The sequence below is a fragment of the Rhinichthys klamathensis genome, unplaced genomic scaffold (assembly GCF_029890125.1).
Source record: "Rhinichthys klamathensis goyatoka isolate OS25496 unplaced genomic scaffold, OSU_Roscu_1.1 h1tg000029l_1, whole genome shotgun sequence".
Classification (NCBI taxonomy): domain Eukaryota; kingdom Metazoa; phylum Chordata; class Actinopteri; order Cypriniformes; family Leuciscidae; genus Rhinichthys; species Rhinichthys klamathensis.
The window spans coordinates 976,869-994,942 of NW_026606579.1; the positions used below are offsets into that span (position 1 = coordinate 976,869).

General features: G+C 37.3%; 1 protein-coding gene across 5 annotated transcripts; it reads left to right on the forward strand.

Annotated features, from left to right (window-relative positions):
* Positions 1-672: 672 nt before the first annotated feature.
* On the forward strand, positions 673-13,780 carry tbc1d30 (TBC1 domain family, member 30). Of its 5 annotated transcripts, XM_056245208.1 has the most exons (14): positions 673-1,372; positions 2,214-2,378; positions 6,760-6,821; positions 6,929-6,994; positions 7,074-7,199; positions 7,516-7,701; positions 7,955-8,123; positions 8,200-8,368; positions 8,465-8,570; positions 8,677-8,783; positions 9,823-9,962; positions 10,482-10,688; positions 10,804-10,869; positions 12,047-13,780. In XM_056245208.1, exons 1-14 carry the CDS (start codon positions 832-834, stop codon positions 13,069-13,071), a joined length of 3,135 nt encoding a protein of 1,044 aa, XP_056101183.1. In that variant the 5' UTR covers positions 673-831; the 3' UTR covers positions 13,072-13,780. The 5 variants fall into 5 exon arrangements, with proteins under 5 accessions (XP_056101183.1, XP_056101184.1, XP_056101185.1 ...); XM_056245209.1 differs by lacking the exon at positions 10,804-10,869 and having other exon boundaries at positions 674-1,372; positions 12,047-13,779; XM_056245210.1 differs by lacking the exons at positions 673-1,372; positions 2,214-2,378 and adding an exon at positions 4,928-5,160 and having other exon boundaries at positions 12,047-13,778.
* The last annotated feature ends 4,294 nt before the right edge of the window (positions 13,781-18,074 follow it).

Below are 18,074 nucleotides of genomic sequence, written 5' to 3' on the forward strand. Positions count from 1 at the left end.
CTTTCCCACTCAAATCTCTGTCAGGCCTTCAAAAGTTGTATATATATTTTTTTTTTAAAATATTGTAACTATAGATGCAGTTTCACGTTTCAATCCAAGAAAAGATTTTCACGCAAGAAAATGTAAACAATGTAACACACACACACACACACACACACACACACACACACACACACACACACACACACACACACACACACACACACACACACACACACACACACACACACACACACAGGCCTATATATTATATATGTAATCCATACATATAGCCTATAATTGGCTATATATATTTGTATGGATTACTAGCTATATAATATTTGAAAGGCTGCCTATTTGAAAACATAAACATATGTTCAGCAAATGTATAATTAAATATATAGGCCTACAAAAGTTTGTATATTTTTAATTATACATTTGCTGTTTTTTTTAAATATGTGTTTGTATGTACATAAAATGTAAATGTGTTTTATGTATTTATTTGGACACTTTAATTTACAAACAATTATTGTAGCCTATATTTTTATTTGGAATATTTGTAGTGAAATGAACAAATACTATACATTTATCATTGACCTGTTTAGAAAGTTTGTTTCAAAAGTTTCGCAGGTGGGTTGAACTATTCCTGCAGCAGGGGCGCGCAATCAGGATTTAGACCGTTTCAGGAAGGAAACCAGAGCCTGGGAAAGGCGCTGCCAACCCCGCTCAAGTAATGGAACACACCCGGAACTTGAGTTCCTTATTGATTCATCTAAAACAATCTTTGGTTTGTACTTATGTGCAGCAAATGTGCACGAGTGTGTAATGCTGAACATTAAAGAGCGGTAAAACATGTCTGGTGTGGACGTCGCTAAAGAGGAACTTAAAGAGATTGACATATGTGACAACATCTGCTCGAAGGAGGAGAGTGGAGTTTTCGTCAACTCAAGTGCGTCGTACCTTGACGGCTTCTCGGCGCTTCACAAATGGGTTTCAAAGGGACTTTCAGTCTCAGATACAAGCTGCGAGTGCGCCCAAACAGCTTCATCATTATCAGTCTCACTATCCAAGTGCGCAAAAGAGCCTCATGGATCACCAGCTGGAGAGATCCGTATGGAGAGAAGAGGAGGAGGAGGTGGAGGGGGGATTCTTGAAGCAGGTGTGTATTCGGATGAAGATGATCTGAGAGCGTCCCGGGCATCATCTATAGTGGAGTGTCTGTTAGTGGAGCTCTATGACACATACAGTAATAGCGTCAGAGGGGTGGACAGCTCGACCGAAGCCTCCAGCTCGGATGCCTTCCTGGGAAGGAGCAACGCTGGCTCCAACTTTCTGCAGGAACTTCAGGAGAAACACACGAGACGCCATCAGATGAAATACCTGACTCAAAAAGGTGAGCATCAATTCAGCCAATTCAATCCAATTTATGTACTGTAATTCATAAACTACTGGTCAAAATTTTGGAATAGTTAAGACTTTTCTGAAGAATCATGTGATATTGATGCTGAAAATTCAGCTTTGCATCACAGGAATAAATTACATTTTAAAATATATTTCGATACAACACAGTTATTTAAATTTTAATAATATTTTACGGTTTTTACTGCATTTTGCCTTGGTGAGCATAAGAGACTTCTTTCAAAAACATAAATAAAACTGTAATTATTCCAAACGTTTGACCAGTATAGTTTATGTCTCATGCATTTCTATTATAATTTATGTATTTTTTTCCTTTTTGTTTTTAAATCATGCTTTAAATAAATAAATATGAATCTATAAATAAATTCACCATTTTAACTTTGTCATATTTTTTTTTTTTTTGCAGTGCATTTCCATGTACACAAAAATAGTGACATTACTCTTAAGTAATAGTATATGTTATATGATTGGGGTGCTTAAAATGGTTTTAGATTAAATGTAGTGTTACAGATACTGCATGAGAACTTACCCAGTCATAATGCCACTCTGAAACCCAGTTAATCTTAACCCTTTGTTTGCTGAAGTAATTTAATTGTTGTCTCAGGTGCTCAGGTTCTTTGTAGGCCATAATGACAATTTACATATAAAGGTCTTTTGTAGACTTGTATACACAGTGTTTTGACAGTCATAATTATCTTAACCTGTCTACATATGTAGTGTTATTTTCACTCTCACTGCACAATCTATTCAAATAAATGTTTTTATCAAATGAATGCACATCCTTCAGATTTAAACAAGCTTTATTTTGTGCTCAGGTCCGGAGGAGCTGAAGTGGATCGTTCAAGAGGTGAAGTATCGCATCGCTGTACAGTCGGCCAAACTGGTGCGTCAGGTCAAGAGGAAGGACAGGCTCCGGCAGAAGTTTCAGAAGAACTGTGATATAGTCACCGCCTGCCTGCAAGCCGTCTCTCAGAAAAGACGTAAATTTACAAATCATTCTCTCATTTCCCTCCTCTTGCATTGCTGTTATGAGCAGCAGTATTAAAGGGGCCCTATTATTCCCTTTGTCTTGATTTTGTTTTAGGGCTCTACCATAATAGGTTTTCATGCTTGATTTTTGTCTGTCAGTAACGCACTGTGCTGCATTTCCCAAAAGCATCATTAACCAACTATGGATGCAAGTTCCATCATTACCAGCATAGTCAAACGATTCAGTGTTCCCCAAAAACCATAGTTCCAACGAACATTCGCAAACAGCATTGCAGAGTTGTGTGGTTGGACCTACAGATCTCGACCTGTGGTTAGAATCAGTTTCTTGTTAGTATGATATGTGGACATCTATATAATAGATCATGCTCTTGAGCAAAATAGCAAGCAGCATGTAGTACATTCTATATCTTTTATTCCAGATACATACAAATTCTAAGACTTTTAAGCCCGATTTCACAGACAAGGCTTAGATTAAGCTAGGATTAGGCATTAGTTTAATAAGGACATTTAAGTAGCTTTTATAAACGTGCCAAACAACATTACTAGTGTGCATCTTGAGACAAAAAAATTGCACTGACATATTTTAAGATATGCCAGTACAAGTTTCTTTCAGTTAAAACAGCTCAACAATGCCTTTTAGTCTGGGACTAGGTCTAAGCCTACTCTGTGAAATGAGGGTTAGTTTGTCAAGAGAATTAAAGCGCTACACTATTATATTCTAGATTGACAATACGTCATAGCATTTATTGATGGATGTCTGTTATCCTTCAGCTGTTTTATAAAAGGATGCGGTGGTGTAATATAGCTTACATATGTAATGGTTGCCGAAAGGCTCAGGCTCACATACTGTATATCAAATGCATTTTTTCTTCACCTTAGTCTGGTTCTCTCAGTTGATATTTTAGAAGACCGCATTCTGAAATATCTTCCCTCTACCACAGGATTGAGTCCTCCTCACCTATACAACTCAATTATTTGCATTAGATTCAAAACACACACTCTGTTCAACATCACTGCCGCTTTCAGAGGATCATGTGTTCATGTGATGAGTTTATGACACTGAGATGCAAATTAGCACCGTAACGTTGTAGTGAGCTCAAATTTGTATTTGAATTTTGCTCGCTAATTTTAGTCATCAATGTGGCCTTGCGTCTCTTAAATATGTTTTCCTCCATTTTATCTACATGCAGCATGACAAGCACTGTCAAACAGGTACAGTATGAAATCACATCAAAACTATAGCACTATATGGTTGCCTTTATTCAGTCTGTCTATTCTTGATGCAAGAGGTGTGACTTTATACAGTAGATACAGTATAGTAGTAGTGAACGGTTATGGGTCTTGTTGTATTTGACATGTTTATTTTTGTAAACATGAGTAACGGTGTTTATCTCTGTTGTTTTGTCACTAAATGCATGTCAGGAAAATATACCCAAATGCTTATCATCCAATGGAAAATATATACATTTTCCATATCAGGATGATCATTCTTTCTGTTAGAAATGTGTAAACATCTGTCTCTCTTGTTAGTCACATGAGTTTGGGTAAATCAAGACACTTTTGGACAATCATACAATGTTAAAAATGGTCAAATTTACCTGACTTTCTGTATATTGTATGGATGAATAGGTACTTTAATTTGGAATATTCTGACACATTGTCGTTTAGCACAAAATAGGAAGCCTGCTTATTGACTTATTTTTCCTTAAATCTCTCTCTCACTTTGTCATGATGTTTTAAATCATTATATTATACAGAACTAACTTTAAATAATTTACTATTTCCTCCAAGTGCCTTAAAGTACAACATTCCCTTTTTATAAAACAGACCCTTGATTCAGATTGGTTGAGCCGTGTTTGAAGCCCTTGTAAATGACTCTACAAACATACACCTGTGTGATCTCATTAAATCAGTATTACTGCTCCACTTAAAGTGAATCATTTAATGCACTAACAGTTTAATAAAAGCAATAAGTCCTGTGAAGATATGGTCTTCAGTGAATTTATAACAGATAAAGATTTTGAAAATAACAGATAAAGGTTTAGCCCCTTAACTGTTCTAAATTCACCATAAAACCACAACTTATTGGGGATTATTTAATTCATGACGGTTCAACCATCTTATCCTTATTGTTATCTTGGGATTTTAGCCTATAATTGTTTTTTGTGTGATTTTTGGATCCAGAGTATTTAAGGAATACCTTGTTCTTAAAGGTTAAAGTTGCCAGCATGGCACTAGTCATTCACGTACTGAGCTGGCCATTGTTTTCCTCCGTTTCTCTGGCCCTTCCTCCAGAGCTCCAGCGGTCCCTCCTTCCTCACAACCCTGAATGTGACGCTCATATGTGGGTGTAGACGCGCGTATCGTCTCGCTATCCCGCCTCTCCCATCATGCGCGTTTGTTTCGATCACCTTTGATTCTTTTATGCTATTTATATTTCTTATTCTTAAGGTACATACATGCATCTTCATGTATGAGGATAAATGATACTCGAATGTGTTCTTCTCCTTTGCTTTATTGATACCATAACGAGTAGATGAGATGATTCTCGGGATGAGAGAATTGTTTTGAATGCGCGGTCAAACGGACATCGTCCTCCCAGCTTTTTCCTCCAGATGAAGCAGGAAAGGTTTGTCTCCTCTAAGAGATCGAGGGTTTGTATGAAACGGCAGAATGCAGCTGGAGGAGTCGGTAATATTATCAGTAATGTGCTGAAGAAACGCAACGGCATCTCTAGAAGAGCGCCGCGCCTGCTGTGCACCCTAGAGCCAGGTGAATACAGCATGCTTTAAGGGCATTATTTTTATTCATTTAGTCTATCTTTGCCCTGTGATTATAGATCAAACTCTTTATTCCCAAGATGCCCATTTGGTTTGCACTGGTGCTGATTGCAGAATGACATTTCTGTGATAATTAGGTTACCTAAAGGGCCTTCGCTTTTTTACTAAACACATATTTTATACGATTGTGAACTACGTTTAAGTTAACTATATTAATAAATTTGAAATTGAGAAATATTATGGTTTTAGCTTTGAGGGGTCCTGAAAGTTTGAATAGGCTTATTATGAAATCATTTTTATACATTTTAGGCTCACTTTTAAATATTATGTAGGCCTATTTATTAATTGATAATTGTTTCGAACGTTTCTAGAGTCAACTTTTTCTTTTTAATGTATAAGATAGTCAGTACATAATACTGGACATGCTTCTCATGCAGACACATGTGTTGTGCAGTAGGAGGGCTGGAGAGATGATGGTGGTAATCATGTAGGTTAATCCGGAACAGCCTTGGCTGACGAGTGAAATAGATGCAGAAATGGTGCCACTCCTTTTTGTCATTTATACCATTAAACGATGAGCGAGATGGACTCAGGTTGGTGGGTTTTATTGGTTTTCTTATGCACAGAAAGTAGAAATGCTGCTTCCTAATTTCACATCATGTTGGTGAGGTAGAGTTGTTTACTTGCGTGTTTGACAGGATTTAGCATCCATGGCTAATGTGAAGGTTACACCAATTTAAAGAATTCGTCGTGTTGTTGTAGCTCTTTAACGCTCAATATGACTTCTTAACTATGAAAAAACAGAGTTTATTTCGTCGTAATACAGGATGGTGTCGTGATTCCGGAAGAAACTGTAGGCGGAAGTGAGATTCAGCACCGCTCCGCAGTGGACAGCGTCATTTATCAACTAATCGATATCCAGCGTTTGGTTTCTGCGTCGTGGTCGATAATACACTTGTCGTTTCCAGTCATTTCTGTTGCAGTTTTAATAGTGTTTGTTCCTGTTAGACAAAGAAGATAGTAAGGTAACATGCCTGCAATAATAATGAGCCATTGAATTAAAACAAACCTTATTTATTATTAATGGGCTAGTGACAAGTGGGGATGATAAAATGACATATTTATTATTTTACAGATAAACATTTTAAATATCATGATTTTGAAAACGTGAATATAATGACCAAAACATGCCTCTTTTCTTGCACCTTTTTTCGAGGAGTCCTGATTCAGTTGAATTTAATAATAAGTAAAAAAAAAAATCAAATAAAGAGAATTGCAACCTATACCCTGATATAATTGGGTAATTGGTTTATTTGATCATTTTATTTATTAATTATATAATTTGGTAATTTATTTCAAATTTGATACATTTTTTTGTAAATATTTAATTATTCATATTATTTGTTAACTCAAAATCCACTATAGTTTACTTCAGATTATGACATTATCATCTTTTTTTATTTCATCCTGAGTAGTGATTACGCAAAAACCCTTTATTCATTTGTTAATGAAACACCTGCAGCTTCAGAAGAGACGTCTTTATATGGTCATCTTTGTCTCACTGATTGTCCACCGTTTTGTCTTATTGCAGGGGTGGACACCAGGTTGAAGTTCACTATCGAACCGTCTCTAGGCAAAAACGGCTTTCAACAAGTATGTATTAGATGCCTACTATGCCCCTAAAACCCCCAAACAGCAATAAACCAACAAATATGCTTTTGGTTTGCATGTTGATTGTTTGGGGTTGTTTTACGTTGCAGTGGTACGACTCTCTAAAAGCAGTGGCCAGACTCCCTGTGGGTATTCCCAAAGAGTGGAGGAAGAGGGTAAGTGTGCTGGAAATTTCACTGTTTTCATATCCGTGATATTTTACACACTGTATAATGTTTGGTTGTTTTGATATAGGTATGGCTGACCCTGGCTGACCAGTACCTCCACAGCATCTCCATAGACTGGGAGAAAACCATGAGATTTGCCTTCAACGATCGCAGCAATCCAGATGATGACTCTTTGGGAATCCAAATAGTGAAGGTTCATATCTGTAGTTATATGCAGTTATTTAAAAATGTAAGGCTATATATAACAATATGAGGCAAGCAAACAAATTGTGGCTTTAGAGATATTTAATGGAAGGAAGATAAAAGGTTAAATGGTGAAACAGGATATTTGCTCATTGGAGTGCGTCAGTTAGATAGAGGATAATGGAGCAGGATGTGTGTGTGTTTGTGTGTGTGTGTAGCACTGGATGAATGAGAACAGTGAGGCACTTGTGCGCGAGTGAGCAAAGGTCAGTTTGCTTGTGTGCATAGGTAAGTCACACTTTGTTTTCCCTTCTCTTCTCATTCAGGACCTGCACAGGACAGGCTGCAGTTCCTACTGTGGCCAGGAGGCGGAGCAGGACCGGGTGGTGCTGAAGCGGGTACTGCTGGCATACGCCCGCTGGAACAAGACTGTCGGCTACTGTCAGGGCTTCAATGTTCTGGCTGCCCTCATTCTGGAGGTCACAGAGGGAAACGAAGGAGATGCATTAAAGGTTTACCTAGATGTTCATCAATTCTGTAAATTATAATTAATATATATTCTTATTGTAAAGTATCCCCATTTCATTTTATGAATTCTCTTTTATTATTTGTTAATCAGTAATATTATTTGCTAATTCAAAATCCACTTTAAAAATGAACATGTGTAATACACTTTTTGGACAGACACATTTTATAAGCAAGATAAGCTATTATCTTATATAAGCAAAAAGATCAACCTAATTATCCTCTATCGTTCCGTTATAGGTTATGATCTATTTGATTGATAAGGTGCTTCCCGATAGTTACTTCGCCAATAACCTGCGTGCCCTCTCAGTGGACATGGCCGTGTTCAGAGATCTTCTGCGACTGAAGCTTCCAGAACTTTCTCAGCATCTCCAGCACCTCCAGAAAGTAGCCAATCGGGAAGGAGGAGGTATGTAGCAACCCTGTAAATATGTATTGATGTGAAAGAAGAACGTTTGTACCAGTTCAACTGCATTGTGTTTCAGGCAGCTATGAGCCTCCGCTTACCAACGTCTTCACCATGCAGTGGTTTTTGACCATGTTTGCCACCTGTTTGCCCCATCACAACGTGCTGAAGATCTGGGACTCGGTCTTCTTTGAGGGCTCTGAAATGCTGCTGCGTGTGGCTCTGGCCATCTGGGCCAAACTCGGAGAGTAAGTTCACCTAGAGTTGGTTGCACTGTCGACTAGATTGCAAAGAAAATGATGTGCTCGTACATTAAAAATGAGATGCGTTTTCAACCCTCTCAGGCGAATTGAGGAGTGCCAGACTGCTGATGAATTTTATAGCACTATGGGCTGCCTTACACAGGAAATGCTGGAGCACAATCTTATCGACTCCAATGAACTCATGCAGGTAAGACAGAGCATAGAAAAGATCATGAATTTTTCATGATAATAATTATATGTAAACCTTATTATTAGTGTGTGTGTATTACATGGACTTGTTTTCCTCCTGACAGACGGTCTACTCCATGGCCCCGTTCCCGTTCCCCCAGCTGGCTGAGCTCAGGGAGAAATACACCTACAACATCACCCCGTTCCCTGCCCCGGTCAGAGCCAACAGCAGGTATGAGAGCTGAAGACACTCGACGCCCACAGCACAGATTGCAATCGTGAGAGTTTAGCAGCCATATAAACACGTTACTACAAGCCTGCAGGGTGTTGTTTTATGACACGTGTGTATATTGGCATGCAAATATCAAAAGCAAATGTTCCGTCTTATCTTGACAAGGTTTACACTCAGTTTAAAGATAATTTCCGACTTTATTTTTCAAAGAAGAGAGCATTGATGCAATAAAACAATACTTTTTAATTTTTTTCTTTTATATTCTCTAATTTTATTTACCTTATTTTAAATAATTGTATTGTTAAATACATTTTATTTATTATTATTATTATTATTATTAATTTAATGTTTTTATTTAATGCATGGTTTTTTTTAGTTTTTTTTTTTAGTTTAGTTTTTATTTAATAACATTAAAATTACTTTTTATTTTATTTCATGCTTTATATGTATTTTTTCAATTTTATTTAAAACTGTCATTACACTTTTTTCAGTTTTTTTTGTTTTATGCATTATTCATGCATTTTATTACTCGTTTGTTTCTTTTTTGCATTTTATTTTAAAATATTTAATTAAAATTTTCAATGGTATTGATTTATTTATTAATTTAATTTTATATTTTATTATTTGTTGTTTAATATTAATTTTCTGTTTCTTTTTTTCTATTTTATTTTTAAATATTAAATTTCCTTTTTACATTTTATTAATTTATTTTGACATATTTTTTTATTTAATATTTTATATCATGCATTATATTTTATGTATATAAACTATTTTTGTATTTAATTTTATATTTAATTATTTGTTGTTTTAATATTTTGTTTCATGCATTATTCATGCAGTTTATTCATTTTTTTTCTATTTTATTTTTAAATAATTGTATTAAATTGATCTTTTATATATATATATATATATATATATATATATATATATATATATATATATATATATATATATATATATTTTTTTTTTTTTTTTTGTATTTTGTATTTAATATTTTATTTCATTCATGATATTATTGTATTATTTTTCCTCTGTACAGTCTGGCACTCCATGGATGGGAGAGTGATGATGATGCTGACATGGATGATGAAGACTCTATTGTCACTGCCCTGGGCTGCCTGGGGCCTCTTGGTGGGCTTCTGGCCCCTGAAATCCAAAGATACCAAAAGTACCTTAAAGGTCTGAATCTGATTGCATTTCACATTTCAAAAACTAAAAGGAAGTAGGTTTAAAAATGTAGCCTGAGGTTACAAACATGATTTGTGTCTTTCTGAACACAGACTGCCCACATTTATAAAATGCACAAGATGTTTGATTTCTTAATAGTTTCTTGAACTCACTTAATAGTCACTTAAACTATATTGGCTTTTTCAAAGTAAGGGTGATTTCATGGAGTAATGCAAACATAAGCTCAGTGAAGCTCACTCTGCCAACCTAACCTTGGCAAGACCTGAAAATCCTTCTGCCCCAAATGGATTTAATCCTCGATTCATTCGTCAGTTCTTGTTGAATCTGAGGTGGGTCGAGTCATTCAAGCTGTCTTTAATTACGGCCTTCAGTTCCGGTGCAACTAAATAAACGGAAGGTTTGGAAAGGAGCCAATGCAGCCGTTACTCTGTAAAATGTATCAAAAATATTCTTGCACTCTACACATTATTATTATTATTATTCTTCACGATGTTTGCTTTCTGTTTTCAGATCAGAGAGCAGATCAGAGCTCTCAGGGCAGTAACATGGCCGAGCTCAGTCCCGGGGCGGTGGGTGCGGGACGGGCCGAGCATCAAGCGGCCATCAACAGCATGATGCTGGAGCGCATGAGCACTGACATCAGCGCGCTGAAGAAACAGTACTCGCGCATCAAACAAAAACAACAGCAGCAAGCCGGGCTACTTTACATCCATTCAGGTAGCAGGATCATACTGATATCATGACCTATACTTTTTTTACTGTTGAAGATGAGTTGAGGAAGTGACAGAAGGGATATGAAGTGTTAGTCAGTATACTGTGACATCTTTCCCAGGACCTCCAGTGGAAGCTGAAACTATTGAACCTCATCAACCCAGTAAACAGCAGAACCAACACACTGGTATTGATCTTCATGTGTCAACTATGGCTTAATTATACTGTAGACATATGGTGCAGTAGATCTGTTTTGATCGGTGTTGGGTCTGCTGGTGGACAATGCAATGAATTGCAATTTTTGTCATTTTGGTGATGGCTGAACTGATTAATCAAGGTGTTTTTACATATTTTCTTTTCAGGGGATTGGTATAAACTAAAGATGGTTAATTACCTATTTTCCCATTTATTAAAATATTGGAAGATGTAGTTTTTCAATAGCACCGTACAGGGCATAATGGAGACTTAAAGTCAACATGAAATCATAATAGGTCAAATTTTTTTCATAATGCACAATCTTGTTTTGCACAATTCATCACTGCACACTATATATTTTTAACATTTTATATATATATATATGTATATGTGTGTATAAAATATCTCTGCCTTTTTCGGCCTCTGAAACCACTTTCCTTTTCCACTGACATCATAAAGCCCCCATTCTGGTTTTATCTTGAATATCCTGTTTAAAGTCGGGTTCACACGCAAATTTTGAGAATCCTAAAAGATTCCTCTGATCCTAGGCTAAAATTTGTAGTCTTTGATCGCTTGACATGTTCATCGACAGCCAATTAATGACCATTGTGATCAAACTTTATCTCTGATTAAATTGTATCAGAAGTTTTGAGGCGCTGTCCTGCTGTGTGGCTTCTCCTACGATGACCATCAAACCAAAAATGAATAGAGGTGTGCAGAACCTGATGGCGCAATTAATGCGGTGACAACAACAAACCACCACTTGCTCCACACTCTTTTTTTTTTTTTTCAAAACAAGCCATGACCAACATTAACCCTAGAGATTGTTTTGCTAGCCACCATTTTAATCACTCATGTGATCTCAACGTCCCGAACGTGTCATGGATTGATGATGTAAAACTCCGGATGAGTCTTCTTGTGTACGTCCGTTTTTGACTGCCGTACAGTCTGACATGAATGACAACTGAGATCCTACAGTGTGACATGGCTTACACCGGGGATCATGTTCGTACAGTCTGACAAGCATAAATTGTACAGTGTGCACCCGGCTTAACTCAGAAATATGTTATATTACAGAAGTAAAATTGGAAACACGGTTTCATGTTGACTCTGACAGTCTGTTTGCAATTACTGCTGTTTTCTCACTCTTTGTTATTGATTTTTCACAGACAAGTGTCCAGCCACCAGTATCCTTGCCTCCCAAATTGGTCCCTCCCCTGTGGTCAACCATCTTCTCTTGGGCAGGAAGCCCAGACCCGCTCAGCGATCCTCAAAGAATTGTATCATCCATAACGGTGGAGTTCCCCAAGCCCACTCCACCCCCAGCCAGGATCAGATGATGCAGCCAAGACATCATTCCCCATGGCGAACACATGTGCGTGCGCACCGCAGGAACATCGCCAGGGCGCGGGCACAGCTCGGCTTTGATGATTCTCTGGAGATAGAAGACGATCAAACCGACACCAGCAAAACGGAAGAAGCATCTGAAGAGGGAGAGGAGAGAAGACTTGAGGAAGACAAAGAGGACGAAGAGCAAGAGAAGTTGGAGGACGAAGAGCAAGAGAAGTTGGAGGATGAAGAGCAAGAGAAGTTGGAGGATGAAGAGCAAGAGAAGTTGGAGGATGAAGAGCAAGAGAAGTTGGAGGATGAAGAGCAAGAGAAGTTGGAGGATGAAGAGCAAGAGAAGTTGGAGGATGAAGAGCAAGAGAAGTTGGAGGATGAAGAGCAAGAGAAGTTGGAGGATGAAGAGCAAGAGAAGTTGGCGGCTGGAAGCTCAGATGTTTCTCAGCAAGATCACAGCGCTGGAGAAGGAGAGGAACTCCAGCAGATCGACAACCGGCTGTCTTCTCTGGAACTGGAACCAGAACCAGCTTCTGATCCACCTACACTAACTCCAGAACCGCAGCCGGAGCCCACGACCCCAGCTCAGCTCCCGTCCACCCGCCGTCCAGGTTCCGACTCTTCCAGCTCAGAAAGTGGAGGCTCCCTCAGAAGAAGCCCATCAATGCTGGCAGGAGAACCTCCGAAACCTCAGCAGATCTTCTCTCCGTTCCCCTGCATCAAAACCCCTCGCAAGTCCATTGCTGCAAGAAACTTGGGCCTCTACGGCCCAACTGCCAGAACTCCAAACGTGCACTTTCCCCAGATGAGCAGAAGCATGAACTGTGTAGGAAGCACCACGAAGCGCCGATGATGAGTTGTCGACTAGTGACGAGCACGAGAAGTTTGGGTTCGAAACTCCCTAACAACCATGAAAGCACATGCATTCTGAACTCTAGTATGCTTCCAGATACTCCAAAACATGCCATGCAGCATGCCATCTACACTTAGGAACCATATTGGATAATGTAATGCTCACATGAAGTTGATCATAGAATTTATGAATGTATTGTTTTGTTTTTTAAATGAGATCCTACCAAAACATCTTGGAATTATTACCCGGCAGACACGATCGGATGATGGTTCCACAAGCTCTTTCTGCATGTTCAGGTCACCAGTATTCGCTACAATGCACTGTGTATGTTTACTCATATGCTCCAAAGCTTGGAAAATCACAATCACATTTATGTAAAATATCTCACGTTAAATGACTGTGGGAAATGCCACAGTTCTGCATTCTTCAGTTTTCAATCTGTAACTTCACAATCAAGCCAAACTCATTTCTCTTCACATCTCTTGATTTTTTTCCTTCAGTAAATCATCCATTTGTCATCTGAAAAATACATGTAATGTTCATTTAGTTTTTCTATTTTTGGATTCTCTTGTTCTAAACGCTCCTGCGACTGAATGTTTCTCTTTATCAATCTTTGGTGCTTGTGAGTAGTGAAGGATCACAGACGCCCCAGAGAATAAAATACATGCAAGTATGTAAAAAAAACAAAACTTTTCAGTTTCTACTTATTTCTGTTTCCTCTCCATGAAGTAATTAGTTTTTGCTTTCAGGTTGAAACTACAGTATTTTTTTTTAGGTTTACAACGACACCTATTAGGAATGTAAAACTTAACTAAAACCACCAATATCTGACACTGACATTAAGTCTCTTCTGAGCCTAGTAGAGATTGTACTGGTTAAATTGTAATGTAACATCATTTACAGTTTTGTTTTTATTCGCTTCGGTACTATTTTCACAAGTAAGTTGTACCTTCTCAGAACTCTTATGCTATTATCACAACAGATCATCAAAAGTGCACTTTTTTCAAACATTTCAGCATGTTCTCAATTGTGTGAGTACAATACACAAAATCACAAAGTATCCTTTTCACTTTATCTAAATGTGTAATTTACAGTAACTGCCTTTCATAAAGCTCTTACTATCAAACTTTTGATTTGCATCTCTTCTTGTTCAGTTTAATTTATACATTTGTCTATTATTTTAATCCAACTGATATTAATGGTTAATCAGTGAATAATTTGGTAGACCTATAGATTTCTAGACAGTTTCTTTATAACTTGTTTACAATTTCGGATATGTATAACCAAATGGAATTAATCATTTTTTTACATACGTGATTTATAGATAACCACCATGTTCAAAGTGTGTGTGTGTGTGTGTGAGAGAGAGAAATTTGTAAACATAAAGCAGGATAACATCAGATTGATACGAGATGCATGAGTAGAAGGAAGACAGATGGCATCAAACACAGTATTTTTCTTTACAGCATGGAGCAGATTACCATGGTAGAGATCTGTAAAGGTAAACTACAGTATAGATTCAGTCATGGTATACAGTGAGAACATTTACTGTATTGCCAAACTGTTCTAGCAGAACCTCATGGCAGTTTCATAACTTCATCAAACCATTTGATAACACACTAGATAGATACTTTTGCAAACATTATGGATTCAATTACAAAAGTTAGGTAATGTAAGTGCATTTTCTAATGTGGCAACTGTAGCCTGTTTTATTGTAATTATTTCAGCAACAAGGGTGATTTGAAAGAAACATATATCTTGCATTGTTTTTGTTTGCTGTTGAATTAACTTATTGTTAAAAGCACTAAATTGAAAGAAGATCATATTCGATCCTTGTTTCGGAACTAAATATTCTTATTAGGCTACATATTACGATAATCTTGTGTTTGAAACAATTATTATGTGGATTGAAATATGTTTAACTGTAATGAAAGCATGGGATCAGTTTTTGAAAACAACCAGCTGTGTTACAAGTGTCATCAGTTTGGATTTTTGTAGGCCTACTCAGAGTTTTGAAAATGTACCTTACTTGTGAAAATAGTACTACCAAAGAATAAAAAAACTATAATCTGGGATCTCTATTAATAATTGAAATGTAACATGCTATTAAAGCCAGGGTCTGGCTCAAAAGGTTGTTTAAATGTTACAGAGTGCTGCATAACAGGAGAATGAACCTCATTGGTTCTTGCGGAAGCTCAAACGTGCTGCGTAACACATGAGAATGAACCTCATTGGTTCTCCCACGTCAAGCGATCATGCTTGAGCTTCTGTTGTTTACCACAACTGATGTGTGAGTTGATGAAAGTTTATATGTGAATAAAAGCCTAAATTCAGTCTGTTCATCATATAAAGTGATCGAGTCTCTTCAGAAAGGTTGGACTAAACCGCTCAATTGATATTATTACAATTTTAAGCGTCAAAGTGTCAGTTGCGTTGCTGTCTATGGAGGGACAGAAATAATCAAAAAGATCTTTATTTGAGTTCCGAAGATGAACGAAAGTCTTATGGGTTTAGAACGACACGAGGGTGAGTATTAATGACAGAGTTGTCATTTTTGGGTGGACAAACCCTTTAAGAAATTTACCTTGGTTGATATACAACGACATTCACACATTCTTTATTGTGGCAACAGGTCCTACTCCTAAACAAAGCAACAGGCTTTCAGGGGCTGCTGTGCTGTATGAAGTCATGAACCCATTATACCTGCAGCAGAAGTCAGTCATATAAAGGTAAGTAGCCTACCCACCCTATGCTACCGTCCCACTCGATTGTTTATCAGAGCTAAGGCGGCCATTGTGTTCCTTTCTCTTTCTTTTTTCATTGTAAATGCTTCAGATAATACATTCAGCAGTATTTCTACATGTGAGCAAGCAAAAAGCTAGAGAAAGTTTCTGACTGAGCTTTTAATAGTTATTGTAATGTCGACACCAGCAGCTGTTATTTTACGTCATTCCATTTTGTTTTATATTTTTTGAAATGACTGAACACTAGATGTCGCTGTTGTTCTAGTTTTACCTCTCACATGCCCTTGTGCTGTTTAGGAGATGATTGTGACAAGAATTGCCCTATTATGCAAAAAACTATTTGAAAGCGTATTTAAATTTCTCCAACATGATATAAACAAATAGGCTATAAATCGCAATCACATTATTTCTCCACATAAGTGAATCTCACGTTTGAAAAGATGATAAACTCATACTTTGTTTTTAACCCTCTTTGACAAAATGAGATCATGCTGAGCTGATAAAATCGTTGTAATTAGGGTTATGAATTTAGATTGTCATAGATGTGCCATCGCCAACACAGAGATGTTATTGAGGTGACTGAGTTTTATTGTGGTGGTGTTCAGCAGGCGCCAATGTCTAATAATTGACAACAGCATCTCATAATTGATCTATAAAACATCATATTGTTCATAAATCAGTATGTGGAGAGATTTTGCCTTGACACAAGCAGATATGAAGATGCAGTGTTTCAAAAAATGACCACAATAAAAGACATACATGAATCAAACAGTCCTTAAAACCCCTTCAACTCCAGTTTGTGTTTAATGTCTCCCAAAGACGTAAATAAACCCTGAGTGTCATTTGTGCAATATTTATGCATTTCTGCGACCTTGAGAAAATGCTGGATGCAGATTTCCCAAAGGATTCTGGGATGGTCTGAATTTAGTCTACTGATCGAATGGGCAGACGATTCTGTTGAGACTGGCAAGGTGCCCAGTTCTGCTTATATTTACTCAGCGTACATATGATTTCCTCAGGGGCCAATTTGTCTCTAAAGCAAAGGACAAGCTATTCACATTCGAATAATGCGATTGACTGAGTTTGTTTTTCTGGTCGCCAAGGTGTTGTTTTTAAGCTGGCAGGGGACAGAAATCAATCTGATTCAAATGAATATTCAAATTTCTTAGTATTTAGTGTGGAAAAAGCACTTGATGATCATGTTCTCCTGCATGGTTTGGAAATGTTTCTTGTGTTTTAATGGAAGCTAAAACATCAGTACAGAGTCAAATAATCAGTCAAATAATCAGTCACATAATTTTACTTACGATTAGTGTCCTATTAGAAATAGGACAGAATCTTCAATATGTATTTTTTTATATGATTTTTTTTAATTACCCCTTTTGCGGGAAATTGCGTACATACATCACTCGCCCAGGCGTGTATCTTGACTCTCGACATTTCTGTAAATAGAGAAAAGTTGACGCGTGTATGATGTGTGAGTAGTATAGGTTAGTAGTTAGGTTGTCACAACGAGCCAGAAAGGTTTATATGGTGCAGCTAAATCTCCAACCTCTGGGGAATCACCCATTTAAAACAAACGCAGAACAGAGGAGAGTCTGAGGGTTAAAAGAAAATGTGACAGAGCTCGTAATAAAACAAGAATCAACATTGGCTTGGCTTTTCGGAGATGACAAGGACAGAGGGATTTGAAATGTTGTAAAAGCGACACGAGATGGAGTTTATATTAATTAACAAGTGAGTAAGGTATTTTATTGAACAGATAAATTGCCATGTGTAGCTCTCCAACAGAGTTCATTGTGAAGCATTATCTATTTGTGAAGGGCCATATTCATCCGCACAGTCACGCAGAGCCGAAGCACAACCAAAACAATGTTCTTACGCTTTGTTGAACCGCTAAAAGTGGCCAAAAGTTACATAGTGTTCCTTTAACAATAATCAAATGATTAAAAAATAAATAAGTGCAATAAAAAAAAGAAAGCAATGCCACTGTGTAAAATATATATCAAAATAATAATAAAAACATAGAGCTGCATTACATGGATGTCCCATGATGATGTAGTGTAAGTGTAACAGTTGTGTTTCAGGTTTATTTGAAGTTCCTGTGGAAAAGCCCAATTCTATCCCACCCAGTGACCGAGTAATGACTTTATTCAGAAGTGGAGATGCTTCCGTTTCTCTCTAATTAACTGGGTGAGTAATCCCTCAATCCTGTGTCCGTCAGTTCAGACATGGATTATTTATCTGTCCCGGTCATAC

Coding starts and splice junctions, on each gene's coding strand:
- tbc1d30 (XM_056245208.1), top strand. CDS start 832: ATGTCTGGTGTGGACGTCGCTAAAGAGGAACTTAAAGAGATTGACATA. Junction 2,379..6,759: donor AGCCGTCTCTCAGAAAAGAC/GTAAATTTACAA, acceptor GTCTTATTGCAG/GGGTGGACACCAGGTTGAAG. Junction 10,689..10,803: donor GCTACTTTACATCCATTCAG/GTAGCAGGATCA, acceptor CATCTTTCCCAG/GACCTCCAGTGGAAGCTGAA.